Raw genomic sequence first — 14,452 nt, forward strand, 5'->3', positions numbered from 1 at the left:
GGCGATTCCTCAAGGAGCTAGAACTACAAATACCATTTGATCCAGCCATCCCATTACTGGGTATATACCCAAAGGATTATAAATCATGCTACTATAAAGACACATGCACACATGTGTTTATTGTGGCACTATTCACAATAGCAAAGACTTGGAACCAACCCAAATGTCCACCAATGATAGACTGGATTAAGAAAATGTGGCACATATAGAACATGGAATACTATGCAGCCATTAAAAAGGATGAGTTCATGGCCTTTGCAGGGACGTGGATGAAGCTGGAAACCATCATTCTGAGCACACTATCACAAGAACAGAAAACCAAACACTGCATGTTCTCACTCATAAGTGGGAGTTTAACAAGGAGAACACATGGACACAGGGTGGGGAACAACACACACTGGGGCCTGTCGGGGGATGGGGGGCTAGGGGAGGGATAGCATTAGGAGAAACACCTAATGTAGGTGATGGGTTGATAGGTGCAGCAAATCACCATGGCATGTGTATGCCTATGTAACAAAACTGTACATTCTGCACATGTATCCCAGAACTTAAAGGTATGAAAAAAAAAGTGGATACATTAGATTCACTTTAGTGCATACTAACATCAACTCTGCTTTCCAGAAATGTAACGGATACCTGTGATAACTGCTAATTTTAATTTGGCACACATGCTAGTAGACATTGAAGTAGGAAATATGCCACAGATCAGGAACAGTTTTTCCATATGGTGCCTACAAACACAGGTGAGAATCAACATTTCTCATGACTCATTTAAGAAAGCTTGTTTGTCATTTGCATTTCAATAAAGCTAGAAAAATAAAAAAAAAAAAGAGCCCTGAAGTACAAAAAGCCCTTATATATCTGCAGTAACTAAAACAAACAAATGCAATCAATGAAATAAATTATTTCTATTAAGATTTTTTCCCTGGAGACTTTTTCCCCCTGGAGATTAAACAGCATATTCAATATTCATTTCCTGGCAGAATCAACGCTAGTAAATACTGGTTTTGCTGTCAGAACATTTTCTGAAAACGTTCTGGAAAAAAAAAAAAAAGAAAGAAATCATGGGGGAACAAAGCCCAGTGTTTTCAAATAAAGTCTGGAAAAAAAAAGCCACTTCTTCAAAAGGCCATAATTGCTTATCAATGTGCTTGGCTCTCCACGACTGTGTTGTCCTAGACAGCAAAAGAAGGTTTTCTTTTCTAGAACCTCACAGGAGGACAAAGATTTGCTGCTTCCTTGGTTGTGAGCCCAATCAGTAGGACCACTTCAGGGTGTTATAACTGGTTGGCACAGTTTCTGCTAGTTTCCAGTGCAATACTAAAAAAGGATTTAAAACAAAACAAAACAAAACAGAAAACAGCAGCTTACTAATAAAAAAAGAAGCTACAGCATGGACTGTGAATTAAAGAGGTTGAGGTTGCCATTTTTTTTTTTTTTTTTTTAAGATGGAGTCTTGCTCTGTGGCCCAGGCTGGAGTGCAATAGCATGATCGCCACTCACCACAACCTCTGCCTCCTGGGTTCAAGTGATTCTCCTGCCTCCTAAGTAGCTGCGATGACAGGTGCACACCACCATGCCCAGCTAATTTTTTGTATTTTCAGTAGAGATGGGGTTTCACCATGTTGGCCAGGCTGAACTTGAATTCCTGACCTCGTGATATGCCTGCCTCGGCCTCCCAAAGTGCTGGGATTACAGGCGTGAGCCACTGCGCCTGGCCGAGGTTGCCACTTAATACTATAAAATATATTTAAAAACTAACGCATCTGGAAAAATAAACTCAGAATTCTCCAAAGTATAGTAATAACAAAGTCACTAAACATAGTAGGTAATTGACATTCTAGATGATCAACATAGGGAAGAAAGGTTATTCTGAGAAAAGTAGTGAAGATGCTAGAATGCCAACTTCCTGAAGAAAGTTTATTTTTTTCTTTTTCTTTTTGAGAGTCTTGCTCTGGCACCCAGGCTGGAGTGTAGCGGCATGATCTTGGCTCGCTGCAGCTTCCACCTCCTGAGCTCAAGCCATCCTACTGCCAGCCTCCCAAGTAGCCAGGACAAGAGGTATGCACCACCACGCCCAGCTAATTTTTGTATTTTTTGTAGAGACAGGGTTTCACTACGTTGCCCAAGTGGTCTCAAACTCCTGGGCTCAAGGGATCCGCCAATCTCAGCCCCACAAAATGCTGGGATTACAGCTGTAAGTCCCTGAGACCGGCCTACATCCCTGAAGAAAATTTTAACCAATGACTGTTGACAAGTATTCTAAAGTCCCTGGTATCTGTTGCTGAAACTGCATCTCGAAATGTCAGTAAAACAAGAGTATGGGGAGGGGAATCTCAGGACATAGCCTGCTGAATCTCAGCCAGAGACACCAATAGGGTAGGTTTATTCAGGTAAAAAAAAAATCCTGGTAAAAGATTATAAAGAAAAAAATAGTTGCCTAATCTAAACTCCTCCACCTAGTTCAAATATGATTGGTTAACCTAACATCAAGTGATCAAGGAATGGCTCTCTTCTTGAAAATGTGCCAGTATGCACAACTGGTTGCATGACTATACAGTGGTTCTAACAGGCTCTGGAAAAGGAAAAAACCTTCCACTAACGTTTTAAAATTTATTACCTGATGGAAGAAATTCCTATTCAGAAGTTGGCAATTTCAATTAAATGCCATTTTAGAACGTTTTATTAATAAGCAATTCTGACTGAATTAAGTAGAAATCCTAATTTCTATGCTTCTCCCCTGTAGCTAACATTTTTTAGTACACCAGGTAATGTTCTAAATACTCCACGTGAACGGACTCATTTAATTCTCTTAACAATTCTTTGTAACTGGTACTATTTATCCTCATTTTAAATGCACAGAGAGGTTCAGTAACCTACCAAAGGCCACACAAGTAAAGAGTGGATAAGCTAAAATCTGAAGCTAAATAGTTTGGTTCTGGAAACTTGCACTCTATGTTGACTGCATTAGATAGGAAGGCTTTATTTATCGCATTATTTTAGGAGAGGATATTTATCACCAAGCCACAGAGCTAGTTAGTGGCAGAGCTGTCTCACAGGCAGGTTCTGTCCATCTCCCAGATTATTATCACTCTGTTGAAATTTGATAAATTTAACCATCAAGCGGTATTTATTTATGGAGATGTGTTACTCTGCAGAGAGTATACATGATATTTAAACAAGGTCTTTTGATTGAACTACCAAATAAGTAGTATCATGTTTTTATTTCTGGGACTGTGAAGAGCTGGAAAATGTTCTGCTAGCTGGCAGGAGTCTGATACTTAAATAGCTAGATACTGCCAATCTAGAAAGATCTTTTCTTCTGTAACTAGAGCTGTTAATCTAAGGGCTTAAAACTGATTTTGTAAGAAAAGATGAGACACAATTATTAGGTCTACAAATACAGACTGCTTCATCTATTTTGTCCACAGGACTCCTGGAGAGTCCCCTGGCCTGTGAGGTCTGTGGAGGGGGAGATGATGCATGCAACTATTGCTCTGAATAAAGGAGTAGGTATTGATCAAAATCCTTATTGTGAATGTTGGAGAAAAAAGATACCCACTTTCAAACTTTTCTGCAAACTTGACAGGTCTATATATTGTACTCTCTGATCCACTGGAAACTTAAGTGGACTAGAAACCTGATACTGTGGTTTCTCAAGTTGTACATCACTATGATTCAAAAATTTGTTCCTTTTAAAGACTTCTTTACACAGTTTCAGTAAATAAGTGCTCAACCGCTAGGTAATATAAACTTTATTATTATTTTTCTCTTTTTTTGAGATGGAGTCTCGCTCTGTTGCCTGGGCTGGAGTGCAGTGGCTTGATCTCGGTTCACTGCAACTTCCGCCTCCCGGGTTCAAGCAATTCTCCTGCCTCAGCCTCCCGAGTAGCTGGGACTACAGGAGCGTGCCACCATGCCAGTTAATTTTTTGTATTTTTAGTAGAGACAGGGCTTCACTGTGTTACCCAGGATGGTCTTGACCTCCTGACCTCGTGATCCCCCTGCCTCGGCCTCCCAAAGTGCTGGGATTACAGGCATAAACCACCATGCCCAGCACCATATTATTATTTAGAATATTTCCTGCCAATCAATTTCAGTGAATAAAATAGGTTTGACTGTCTATGTGTTTAGAAGACAAAATTCCAAGTAAGGTTTTCAGTTTTCAATGCACACTGGTGATTAAAAGGGACCAGAGTAAAAAGACAGGAAAGAAATGGCCACCATACCATCTTAAGTTTGGTGGCCAGGAAGCATTTCTGACAACAAATCTGTGAAGAGTTGTCTCAGAGAAGAGAGACACTTTGTGTCAGTTCAGAAGGCACAGAAGTTACACAGTAGCATATTTTACTTAATTAAAAAGAAAAAAAAAACAGGGGAAAAGTCATTGGTTCAAGTCAGAACCCATCTAAGTTTTGAATATTGTCTTGAGATAATTTTGCCCAGATCACACAAATTGTAATTATAAAGGCTAGCGGGAGAAACCACGCTAGCTTCAGTTACTAAGGGCATGGAATTTGGTGCACAGCTAGAGAAGGGTATCCTGTGGTGGGAAGGGGAATGCCTATTAATACTACTTGTCTCCCAACAATGAATATATTTAGTTATATCCATGCAGGTATCTCTTGGGTATGGCTCAACTGTTTCTGTCATATACAGTTCCTGAAAAGAAGAAATTATTATTGTCTTTTGTTGTGGTTTTTGTAGTCATCTTTAGAAAATTATTTCTGAGCTTTTCAAGAAGGAAAGAAGCAAAACCAGAATCATTTGCCTTTAATTTGTGAAGATCTCTCTTGCAAAGCGTCTTTTTACATGAACAGATTTTGCTTCTCATTGAAATGAGATAAAGGCAACAGAAAGCATATGACAATTTCTACTTAGATTTTAAAATTATAGACAAAGCTCTTATCCTATATGAATAAGGGTATAAAGCTAAGAATGCAAAACAAAACAAAACAAAACAAAAAAAAACCCAGGAACTGTAAATTAACGCCTAGAGACATGAAGTAGGCAATGCAAAAAAATCCATCCTATAACTTAATAAATACCAAAACTGAAAGGCAAAAGATTAAGTTGAAGAACCTAAATCTGAGTTTGTCCTTCACTAAAACTTATTTTTATTTCATTTAAGTCCCCTTCTTCTCTTCCTCTCTGGTGCTATGTCCAAAAAGTGACGATTCTGTTAGGTTCTCTACTACCCTAATGAACAGGAGAAAGAGTAAATAATTACCAAGTGTGACCTTAGTCCATGTGGCCATTCACAGATCCCTTGAACTGGGATAAAACTCAAAGTAGGGCCCGTGATCTTGGTATATAGTCTCCAATGCGTCTTGAGTATAACCAGCCTGATATTTTGGGGCATGAGAAAAAGTCAGCTGATGTATTTCTTCAAATGTTATTCTAGAAATTTACAGTTTATAGCATCGTCTATGTTTATAGACATATATACATAGTTTATAGAGCCTGGCCTATATTGGCAGGTTTTTCCATTAGCTTTCTTATCTTCAGTCGAACCAAACTTATTATTACTTACAGCATACAAAGAGAATGGGGACGAACACAAGAAATTAAAAACTAAACTACACTGAAAACTGGTAAAAGCTAGATCACAGAAACCACAGTGCTTAAGAAGACACTGCCAATCAAAGTTTCTTCTTTTCCCTTCAAAACTTAACTTTTCTCTTATCTCAGCAAAAGCTAATCTTTTTATCTTTTAGACATTTTCTTAATTTATGTTTTCTTTCTTCACAGCTTCTCCAACTAATCCTCTAAATCATCCTTTTTCAACCACGATTCCTCATGTGAACCACAGAACTCAGAAAATGGTTTACGGTGTACGACAATTTTTCTCAATTTTTCCCAAGGATGGTATATAATTAGTACATTTTAGATGCATAGGATGTATACAATGGGTGCTGCTTCAGGACACCAGAGTTTAATTATCTCTGGAAACCACACTGGCTCAGAAAAGAAAGCTCCTTTATTACTTTTATATACTTGTTTTACAGTAAAATAGGTTCATATTCATCTACATACCATTAATCTGCCACCAATTCAGCTCATGTACATTAACTTTCTTTCTCATTTCAAGCCTTATCTCTCATGGTGGGTTAACGAGGTGAGTTAGGAACCAAACTATTGAATAACAAAAATGTAAAACTTTAATAGAAATTTGCCTTTTAAGTGTTTTGAAAAATCACTTGAAGGCATATAGATACAACCCACTGTTCAGTATTTTGTTGCTATTTTGCTTGCTTAGTTTGATTTAGCCATGAAAGCAGTATACAGGGTTTTCCTTTCATTAATCACCATAGCCAAGCACCTAGTATAGGGGTCAGGAAAATTTTTCTGTAAAGGGCCAGACAGTAAATATTTTGAGTTTTGTGGGCCATGCAGTCTCTGTCTCAGCTACTCAATTCTGCTGTCATAGCCCAAAAGCAGGCACAGACAATATATAAAGTGACATGAAATGGTATGGCTGTGTTCCAACAAAATGTTATGTTTAATACTAAGTGTAGACAATAGTTTGCTGACCCCTGACTTAAGAGTCAGGGGTTAGCAGTTCAATAAATACTTTTAACTAATGATGATGGCAAAGGTAAGAAGTAGACCAGGGTAGGGACAGTTCCATAACTATACCTTCCTACTATATAGCAGTGATACAATTAGTTTCTGGTTTCTGATAAGTATAAAAGTAAAGACTAGAGTTTTATATCCACCTAAAGTATATCCATGCATTTGCGGTGATTCTGGAAATAAGCAAAAAGGAGAATAAATACTGTTGCTTTTTTTTTTTAATCATTTAATTAGAACAGTTAACTGAACCTTCAATGAATAAGTAGAGTGCTGATGGCTGACACATATATAGTCAAAAGAGTATTCGGTTACATACCCTTTTCAATACTGATTTATCATCAGTTTGTACTTATTGAGTACTACCAGGCACTAGAAACTAAACAAAACACAAGAAACAATGAGACTGCAGTCATTGATTCCTGACTAGAACTGTGCATTAGAATCACCTGGGAGATTTTTAATTTTCTTTTTTTAGAGCCCCACTCAAAAACCTACTAAATCAAAATCTTACTTGTTAGGGCCCAGGATAAAATTTTGTAAAAGGGACTTTAGTAATTTTGGGAGCTCCTGGTGAAGAATCATTGCTAGAGGTTTATATTTTTAATGAAAGGTTAAACTCTAAACATTTTCTAATCTATGGTCAGCAATTTGATATTATAGTTTAGGCATATGGGCTTTAAAATCAAACAGCTGGGTTCTAATCCCATTTCTGCCAATTCCTAGCTGTATAACCCTGGGGAACTTCTCTGTGCCTGAGTTTCCTTATCTGTAAAATGGGCATAACATCAACTCAACTCAGCATTGTTGGGAAAATTCAATATGTAAAAAATAGCTGGTGTAGCGCTTGGCACACACTAAGCACACAACAAATATGAACTATTACTACTTATTACGCATTTCTTAAATTAAGAATACTATCAAGTATACTACAATTTAACGGCCTGACTCAAGGAGCAAAGTCTCTTTAATAACTATTGGAAAGAAAGGTGATTAGACTGATTCCAACTTATCTTATACTAACCAGCAGAAGAGGTGTCCTTTTCCACAATCAACAGCAGGCGCTCTCAGCAATGGAAAGCTGAGTGTATCAGATCCAGATGTATTTGACCCTTGTTTTGTTAGTCTTACTGCTCTGTCACAGCCTGGAGTAGGACACCATTTAATGGCAGGATTATTTTCAACAAAGGCCTGTTTAAACAGCAATAACAAAACACAAAAGAAAATATTTTAATGCTAAATTCTAATACAGAGTGTACCTCTATGGTCATTTACTATAAAGCAAAGAAAGAAAAAGAGTGAAATAAAATGCATGGAGTTGTCAGTCTCAAGAAATTTAAACAGTACTGGAAAGTACTGAAAAAATTATTAAAGGGAAAGTGGCAATTAACTTAGTAACAAAATTATTTTTAAAATTTATGTTTTCTTTAGTCTAAAAACTATGTAAATGATGATAAAGTAAAAATGTAATTGTTCGCACAGAAAATATGTAATTTTAAAATGTTTTCTCATACAATGTGTCACTTTCCTGATGAATATAATTATTAAGTAGAAACATGCATGTAGCTGTATTAGAAGAGTAAATTTCTAAATGGTACCCAAATAATACACAATAATCAATACCATGATACTTTCTATGTTAAAGAAGAGGGGGCTGGGCACGATGGCTCACACCTATAATCCCAGCACTTTGGGAGGCCGAGGCAGGCAGATCACCTAAGGTCGGGAGTTGGAGAACAGCTTGGCCAACATGGAGAAACCCCATCTCTACCAAAAATACAAAAATTACCCGGGAATAGTGGTAGGTATCTGTAATCCCAGCTACTCGCAAGGCTGAGGCATGAGAATCGCTTGAACCTTGGAGGCAGAGGTTGCAGTGAGCTGAGACCACACCACTGCACTCCAGCCTGGGAGACAGAGTGAGATTCTGTCTCCAAGAAAAAAAAAAAGTAGGACTTGTCTTTTAAAAGTTCACATATTAGACTCAGTAAAATCTGCATAAAGCAGTTAAAATGTAACTTTTAAATCTCACACACACAAAAGAAAGTAACTCACTTATAACTTCTCACACACACAAAAGAAACTCACTTATAAGTAACCTACACTTATAACTTCTGAAAAAAAAAGACAAAAAAAGATGAAATAAACATTATAATTCATTAAATAAATCTATTACTTGGAATAAAAATAATAAACTTCCAAGTTGAGAATCTTTATTTCCAAATATTTTAGGAGCATGAAAGATAATGTCTTTTAAAAAACTTAAAGTAAGTAAAATCTAATTTGAACATTATGATCAATCAGTTACTAAAGTGCAACAGGCAAATTAATAAAAAGTTCTGATAAATAGTTTTATTTTAAATTTTGTAAATTACTAGTACTTTAGCCTTTCCCCTTTCCTCTTATTATTATGAAATAATGCTTTAGCTTCAAACTTTGTCACCATTCCTTTATGCAACTTTTCTGATAAAGTATTTCTAACAAAAGACCCATTATTTTGTTTTCAAAAATAAAACAAAAAGAAAAAATAATGTTATAAAGGTTTAATAAAATCAAAATTACAGAAATTGGACAGATAATTGGTAGCATACCTTACCTTAATATCAAACTGTAGGTATCGTTTGTCCATCTCCTTTGAAACTACACTTTCTATGATATCCACAGGCACAAGTTGGAAGCAATCATATGCAGGGCAAAAAATGTTGTGAGCTTCACCTTCTTGAATTTTCAGATTCAAAAACCTATTAAAATGATCAATGGACAGCAAAGGAGCAAGGATATTACACTGCACGTACATTCTAAGAATTTTCCTTTTTCTTCCCTTTTTTTTTTTTTTTAAGAGACAGGGTCTCATTCCATCACCCAGGTTGGAATGCAGTGGCACAATCACAGATCACTATAGCCTCATACTCTTGGGCTGAAGCAATCCTCCCACCTCAGTCTTCTGAGTAACTAGGCCTCCAGGTGCATGCTGCTATGCTGGGCTAATTTTTAAATTTTTGGTAGCGATGGGTCTTGCTATGTTGTCCAGACTGGTCTTGAACCCCTGGTCTCAAGCGATTCTCCTGCCTCAGCCTCCTAAAGCTCTGGGATTATACGCATGAACCACTGTGCCTGGCCAATTTTTCTTTATGCTGAATTTTTTGTCAGAGTATAATTAAAATAACACCAACAAGTGTGAAACAGCAACTGTAATGCATATTATCTGTTAAGCCATTCATTTTATATATCAATATATACACATACACATAAACACACACTCGTATGTTTTATGTTTCTATTTTGCTTTATTCCCTCTAAAAATCTGAAACAATCTGAAAAAATACTTTTATTTAAAATTAAAAATTCAGAAATGAGTGGCTCAGAAAGGTCATACTCAATTCTCAATATGCTATAGCTTTAAAGAAAAGGAGGCAATGGTATAGAAATGAGCCATAGGTAATTCAAGAATATTTTGGGGTGGCATTAAAATATAGCATAGATTTTTAAGAATAGGTTTATAGGTTTTCTCTTTATATTTCATTTAGACAAATATTAAAATAAGTTTTATGTCCTACTTAGGTATACTTGAGTAGTGAGGAAAAAAATGCCCTGTAAACAAAGAAGCAGGAATCCAGCCCAAGGTTAGATTAAAAGCAGGGTTCTTTTTTTCTTTCCTTTACTTTCTTTCTTTCTTTTTTTTTAAAGGTGGGGTCTCTCTCTTTGCCCAGGTTGGTCTCAAACTCCTGGGCTTAAGTGATCCTCACACCTCAGCCTCCTGAGTGAGTAGCTGGGATTACACGCATGTACTACCATGTCCAGCTAAAAGCAGTGTTTTGAGTTAGAAAATTCCAGGTCTGTCACCAACAAGGCATATGATCTTAAGCAATTTATTTAACTGCTCTAAGCCTCTGTTTCACCATACATAAAGTGGAGATAATAATGTGAACTTCTCAGGGTTGTTATACAGATTACATATGTGAAAAATCTACATGGTGCATGACATAGAGTAAGAATTCATAAATTTTAGTAAGGATTATTATTTGTTTTGTTTTTTTTTAGACGGAGATTCACTCTTGTTGCCCAGGCTGGAGTGCAGTGGTGCAATCTTCGGCTCACCGCAACCTCCGCCTCCTGGATTCAAGCAATTCTCCTGCCTCAGCCTCCCAAGTAGCTGGGATTGTAGGCATGTGCCACCACACCCAGCTAATTTTGTATTTTTAGTAGAGACAGGGTTTCTCCATGTTGGTCAGGGTGGTCTTGAACTCCCAACCTCAGGTGATCTGCCCGCCTCGGCCTCCCAAAGGGATTATTATTGTTATTATTTAATACTGCCCTTAGAAAAGCAAGAAACAAACTTTTGAAGTACAGATTATTGCATATTGAATTTAACACTTAAATCTAGAGAAAATAAATGGAAAACCAGGAAATTAAATCACAACTGCTTAGTCCTCACCATCAGCATTTTATTTCACTAACTATAGTTTCTTTTTTCTTTACTTCTCTCATTCTCTTAATTCCACTGCACTTAACAACAACAACAACAACAACAACAACAACAACAACAACAAAAACCTTACTGAGACCTTGGCAGGCCCATTCCCTTTGCTCCATCTTCTCTTTCATATCCTCGTCTGGGCAATTCATAGAAAAGAGAGTCCCCAACAGGCAGTTCTCTCACTCCAAGTGCTCTCTACCACACCTCAAACCTAGCAGTATCTTTAGCGTTCTTTCCTTTTCATCCCACTTACTTCTGTGAGAGAGCTTTCTCTTTTACTCCCAGGCTAATCCTCAAATCCTCTGGCCAGCTCTGGGACTTGCACTATCCAATAACCTATCCTTTCTGTCTTTTACTTCTAATGTCTCTTACCTTGGGCACAATAAACATGCTCAAGTTTTTCCCATTTTAAAAACCCTTACTAACCACATGACTCTCTTTTGTTTCATTTTCTTTTTCTTTCACATCAAAGTTTCTTGACAAAATAGTTTATGATGATCTGTTATTCCTTCCTGAAGCCCATGTCATTCACTTCTCAATCCGCAGCATCTGGCTGCTATCACCTCTTCACCGGGCCACAATGACTACCCATTAGCCTAATTTATTAAAGAATTCACAGTTTTTATCTTCCTTGATTTCTCTAGAGCATGAGACACTGCGAACATTTCCTTCTTTCAAATTCTCTTTGGCTTCCAGGATTTTTTTTTTTTTTTTCCCTTGGCATTCTTCCTACCTCTGGTAGATCCTTATCCATTTTTTCACAAGTAGTGTTTTCAATCCTGTGCTAAGGAGTGATATATAAGGTATATTGTGGCCTGACACGGTGGCTCACGCCTGTAATCCCAGCACTTTGGGAGGCCAAGGTAGGCAGATCACAAGGTCAGGGGTTCGAGACCACCCTGACCAACATGGTGAAACCCTGTCTCTTCTAAAAATACAAAAATTAGCTGGGCGTGGTGCCAAGCGTCTGTAATCCCAGCTACTCAGGAGGCTGAGGCAGGAGACCCACTTGAACCCGGGAGGCAGAGGTTGCAGTGAGCTGAGATGGTGCCACTGCACTCCTGCCTGGGTGACAGAGCGAGACTCCATTTCAAAAAAAAAAAAGAAGTCTTAAGACTAAAAGTGGAGAACTGTTAACTGTAGAGTTCTTTTTTCACATAACAAGATTCTCTTCTTTTTAGCTATGAATAGATTCCCTGGGAAGTTGGATAGTCTCTTGTCAAAGTTCACAGTTTGCTTAGACATAGTTACTACATGATGATGTTTTGAATTTTACATATTTTAAATATATCAGAGAAGATTTCATCATCTCTGGGGAATTAAATTACAGAACTGAGAAGACCTCATTGAAGACAGGATCAGTTCTGTTGGCCATGTTATTATTTCTCATCAAGACACAATTCAATAAAAATGTATGAGCAGAACATGGAGTTGATGAGTGTCAGTAAGAGATAAATGTGGGGCAAACTTTACCTGTATTTTTATCTTGCAGGTAAGATTCACAGATGATATCATAGGTAGGCTCTCTCTGCTTATTACAATGCTTAGGAATATGATAATAATACTTATTGAGCGATTACTACATGCAAGATCCTGTTTTAAGCACTTTACATATATTAAGAAATTTAAAAAACTGACGATAATCCTATGAAGTACATACTATCATCACCACTTTATAGATTAGGAAACTGAGGAACAGGCAGGCTACCACTTACCTAAATCAATAACTAATAAATAGCAGAGTTGGAATTCACAACCCAGTGGCCTATTGTATCTAGAACCTGAGCTCTTATATTCTCAATATTAGCAAAGAAATTCTGTTTTGGCTAGAAAATAATAATTTCTATCTAATCTGTTGATTGATCGATCAATCAATTGATAGGATCTTCTTCTGTTACCCAGGCTGGAGTGCAGTGGTGTGGTCATAGCTCACTGTAGTCTTGAACTCCTGGGCTCAAGTGATCCTTCTGCCTCAGCTGCCCAAGTAGCTAGGACTACAGACACGCGCCACTATGCCTGGCTATTCCCTTTTATTTCAGCCCTTGGCATCAATACTTTAAAGCAGGGGTGTCCAATGTTTTGGCTTTTCTGGGCCATACTGGAAGAAGAACTGTCTTGGGCTACACAAAAAATATACTAACAATAATGACAGCTGATGAGCTTAAAACAAAAACAGCAAAACAAACAAACAAACCAACAAAAAACACAAAAAACCTCATAATGTTTTAAGGAAGTTTATGAATTTGTGTTGGGCCACATTCAAAGCTGTCCTGGGCCACATGCAGCCTGTGGGCCACAGTTGGACAAGCCTGCACTAAAGCATCTAGCTGTACTAATAAAAAGGTTGGGAAGAGTAAGATAGATTGAGGGACTTTCAAACTATCTGAGGACCTATAAAAACGCTTCCTTGGTTTTAGATAGGAGTTTCTTTTCCTATATGCCTATTTAAAAAAACTGTAATAATTTAAAAATGATTTCATCAACATATGAATCACCCAACATGGACCTTCTTTTATTGGTGCTTGATCTGACAAACTTGGAAGGGATGGAAAGGAGAATCCTAGGTAGGCTAGAAGGTACTAATGAAATCAATAATTAGATCTTTGAAATTTAAATCTTACCATACATTTCTTATGGCTAGTTTGTGATGAGTTTGGGAGATAGTTTCCGTGATACAAATCAGGTGAGGAAGGTCAATGAAGCTCAAAAAAAAAAAAAAAAAAATTTTTTTCAAGAAAATCCCTGGGGGACTCAATTTTCATATACATACCAAGACCAACAGCTAACTTGGTAGAGCTCAGGTAATACTTCCTAATTCAGTACAGTTAACAACTAAGATAAATAAAATTTTACCTGGGAAGTATTTTCTGCCTCCACAACTGGGTTAAGGATAGCTTTGGATTGCGAGCTCTGACCTTTGTCAATTAGTTTACCTGTAACAGGTGTACTGATCTGATCCTATTTAAGTAGACTCTGAGTAGAATCTAGTCTATGTCTTAAAAGGAATAACCAGATATTCTGACTTAAAAAGCAGTAGTTTTTCCCCCCTCCAAATGAAATCTTACCTCTGACTCCAATTTGGAAAACAGATAAAGAAATGTACTCAAAATCAAACCAGACACGCTGGGGGACTGAGGTGAGTGGATCACTTGAGGTCAGGAGTTCGAGACCAACTTGACCAACATGGCAAAACCCCATCTCTACTAAAAATACAAATATTAGCAGGGTGTGGTGGTAGGCACCTATAGTCCCAGCTCCCTGGGAAGGCAGAGGCGTGAGAATCATTTGAACACGGGAAGGAAGATGCTGCAGTGAGCCGAGATCATGCCACTGCACTTCAGCCTGGGTGACAGAGTGAGACCCTGTCTCAGAAAAGAAAAAAAAAAATCAGAATGACAGCTC

At 37.5% G+C, this 14,452-nt stretch overlaps 1 protein-coding gene across 1 annotated transcript in view; it reads right to left on the reverse strand.

Annotated features, from left to right (window-relative positions):
- Positions 1-14,452, reverse strand: part of ANKIB1 (ankyrin repeat and IBR domain containing 1) — a 155,703-nt gene that overhangs the window by 31,198 nt on the left and 110,053 nt on the right. The window contains exons 8-9 of the mRNA XM_025378251.1: positions 9,170-9,314; positions 7,598-7,764 (exon numbers count right to left, since the gene is read on the reverse strand). Of these exons, the coding sequence (XP_025234036.1) occupies positions 7,598-7,764; positions 9,170-9,314 (312 nt within the window). The remainder of the gene's footprint in view (positions 1-7,597; positions 7,765-9,169; positions 9,315-14,452) is intronic.

The sequence above is a fragment of the Theropithecus gelada genome, chromosome 3 (genome assembly GCF_003255815.1).
Source record: "Theropithecus gelada isolate Dixy chromosome 3, Tgel_1.0, whole genome shotgun sequence".
Classification (NCBI taxonomy): domain Eukaryota; kingdom Metazoa; phylum Chordata; class Mammalia; order Primates; family Cercopithecidae; genus Theropithecus; species Theropithecus gelada.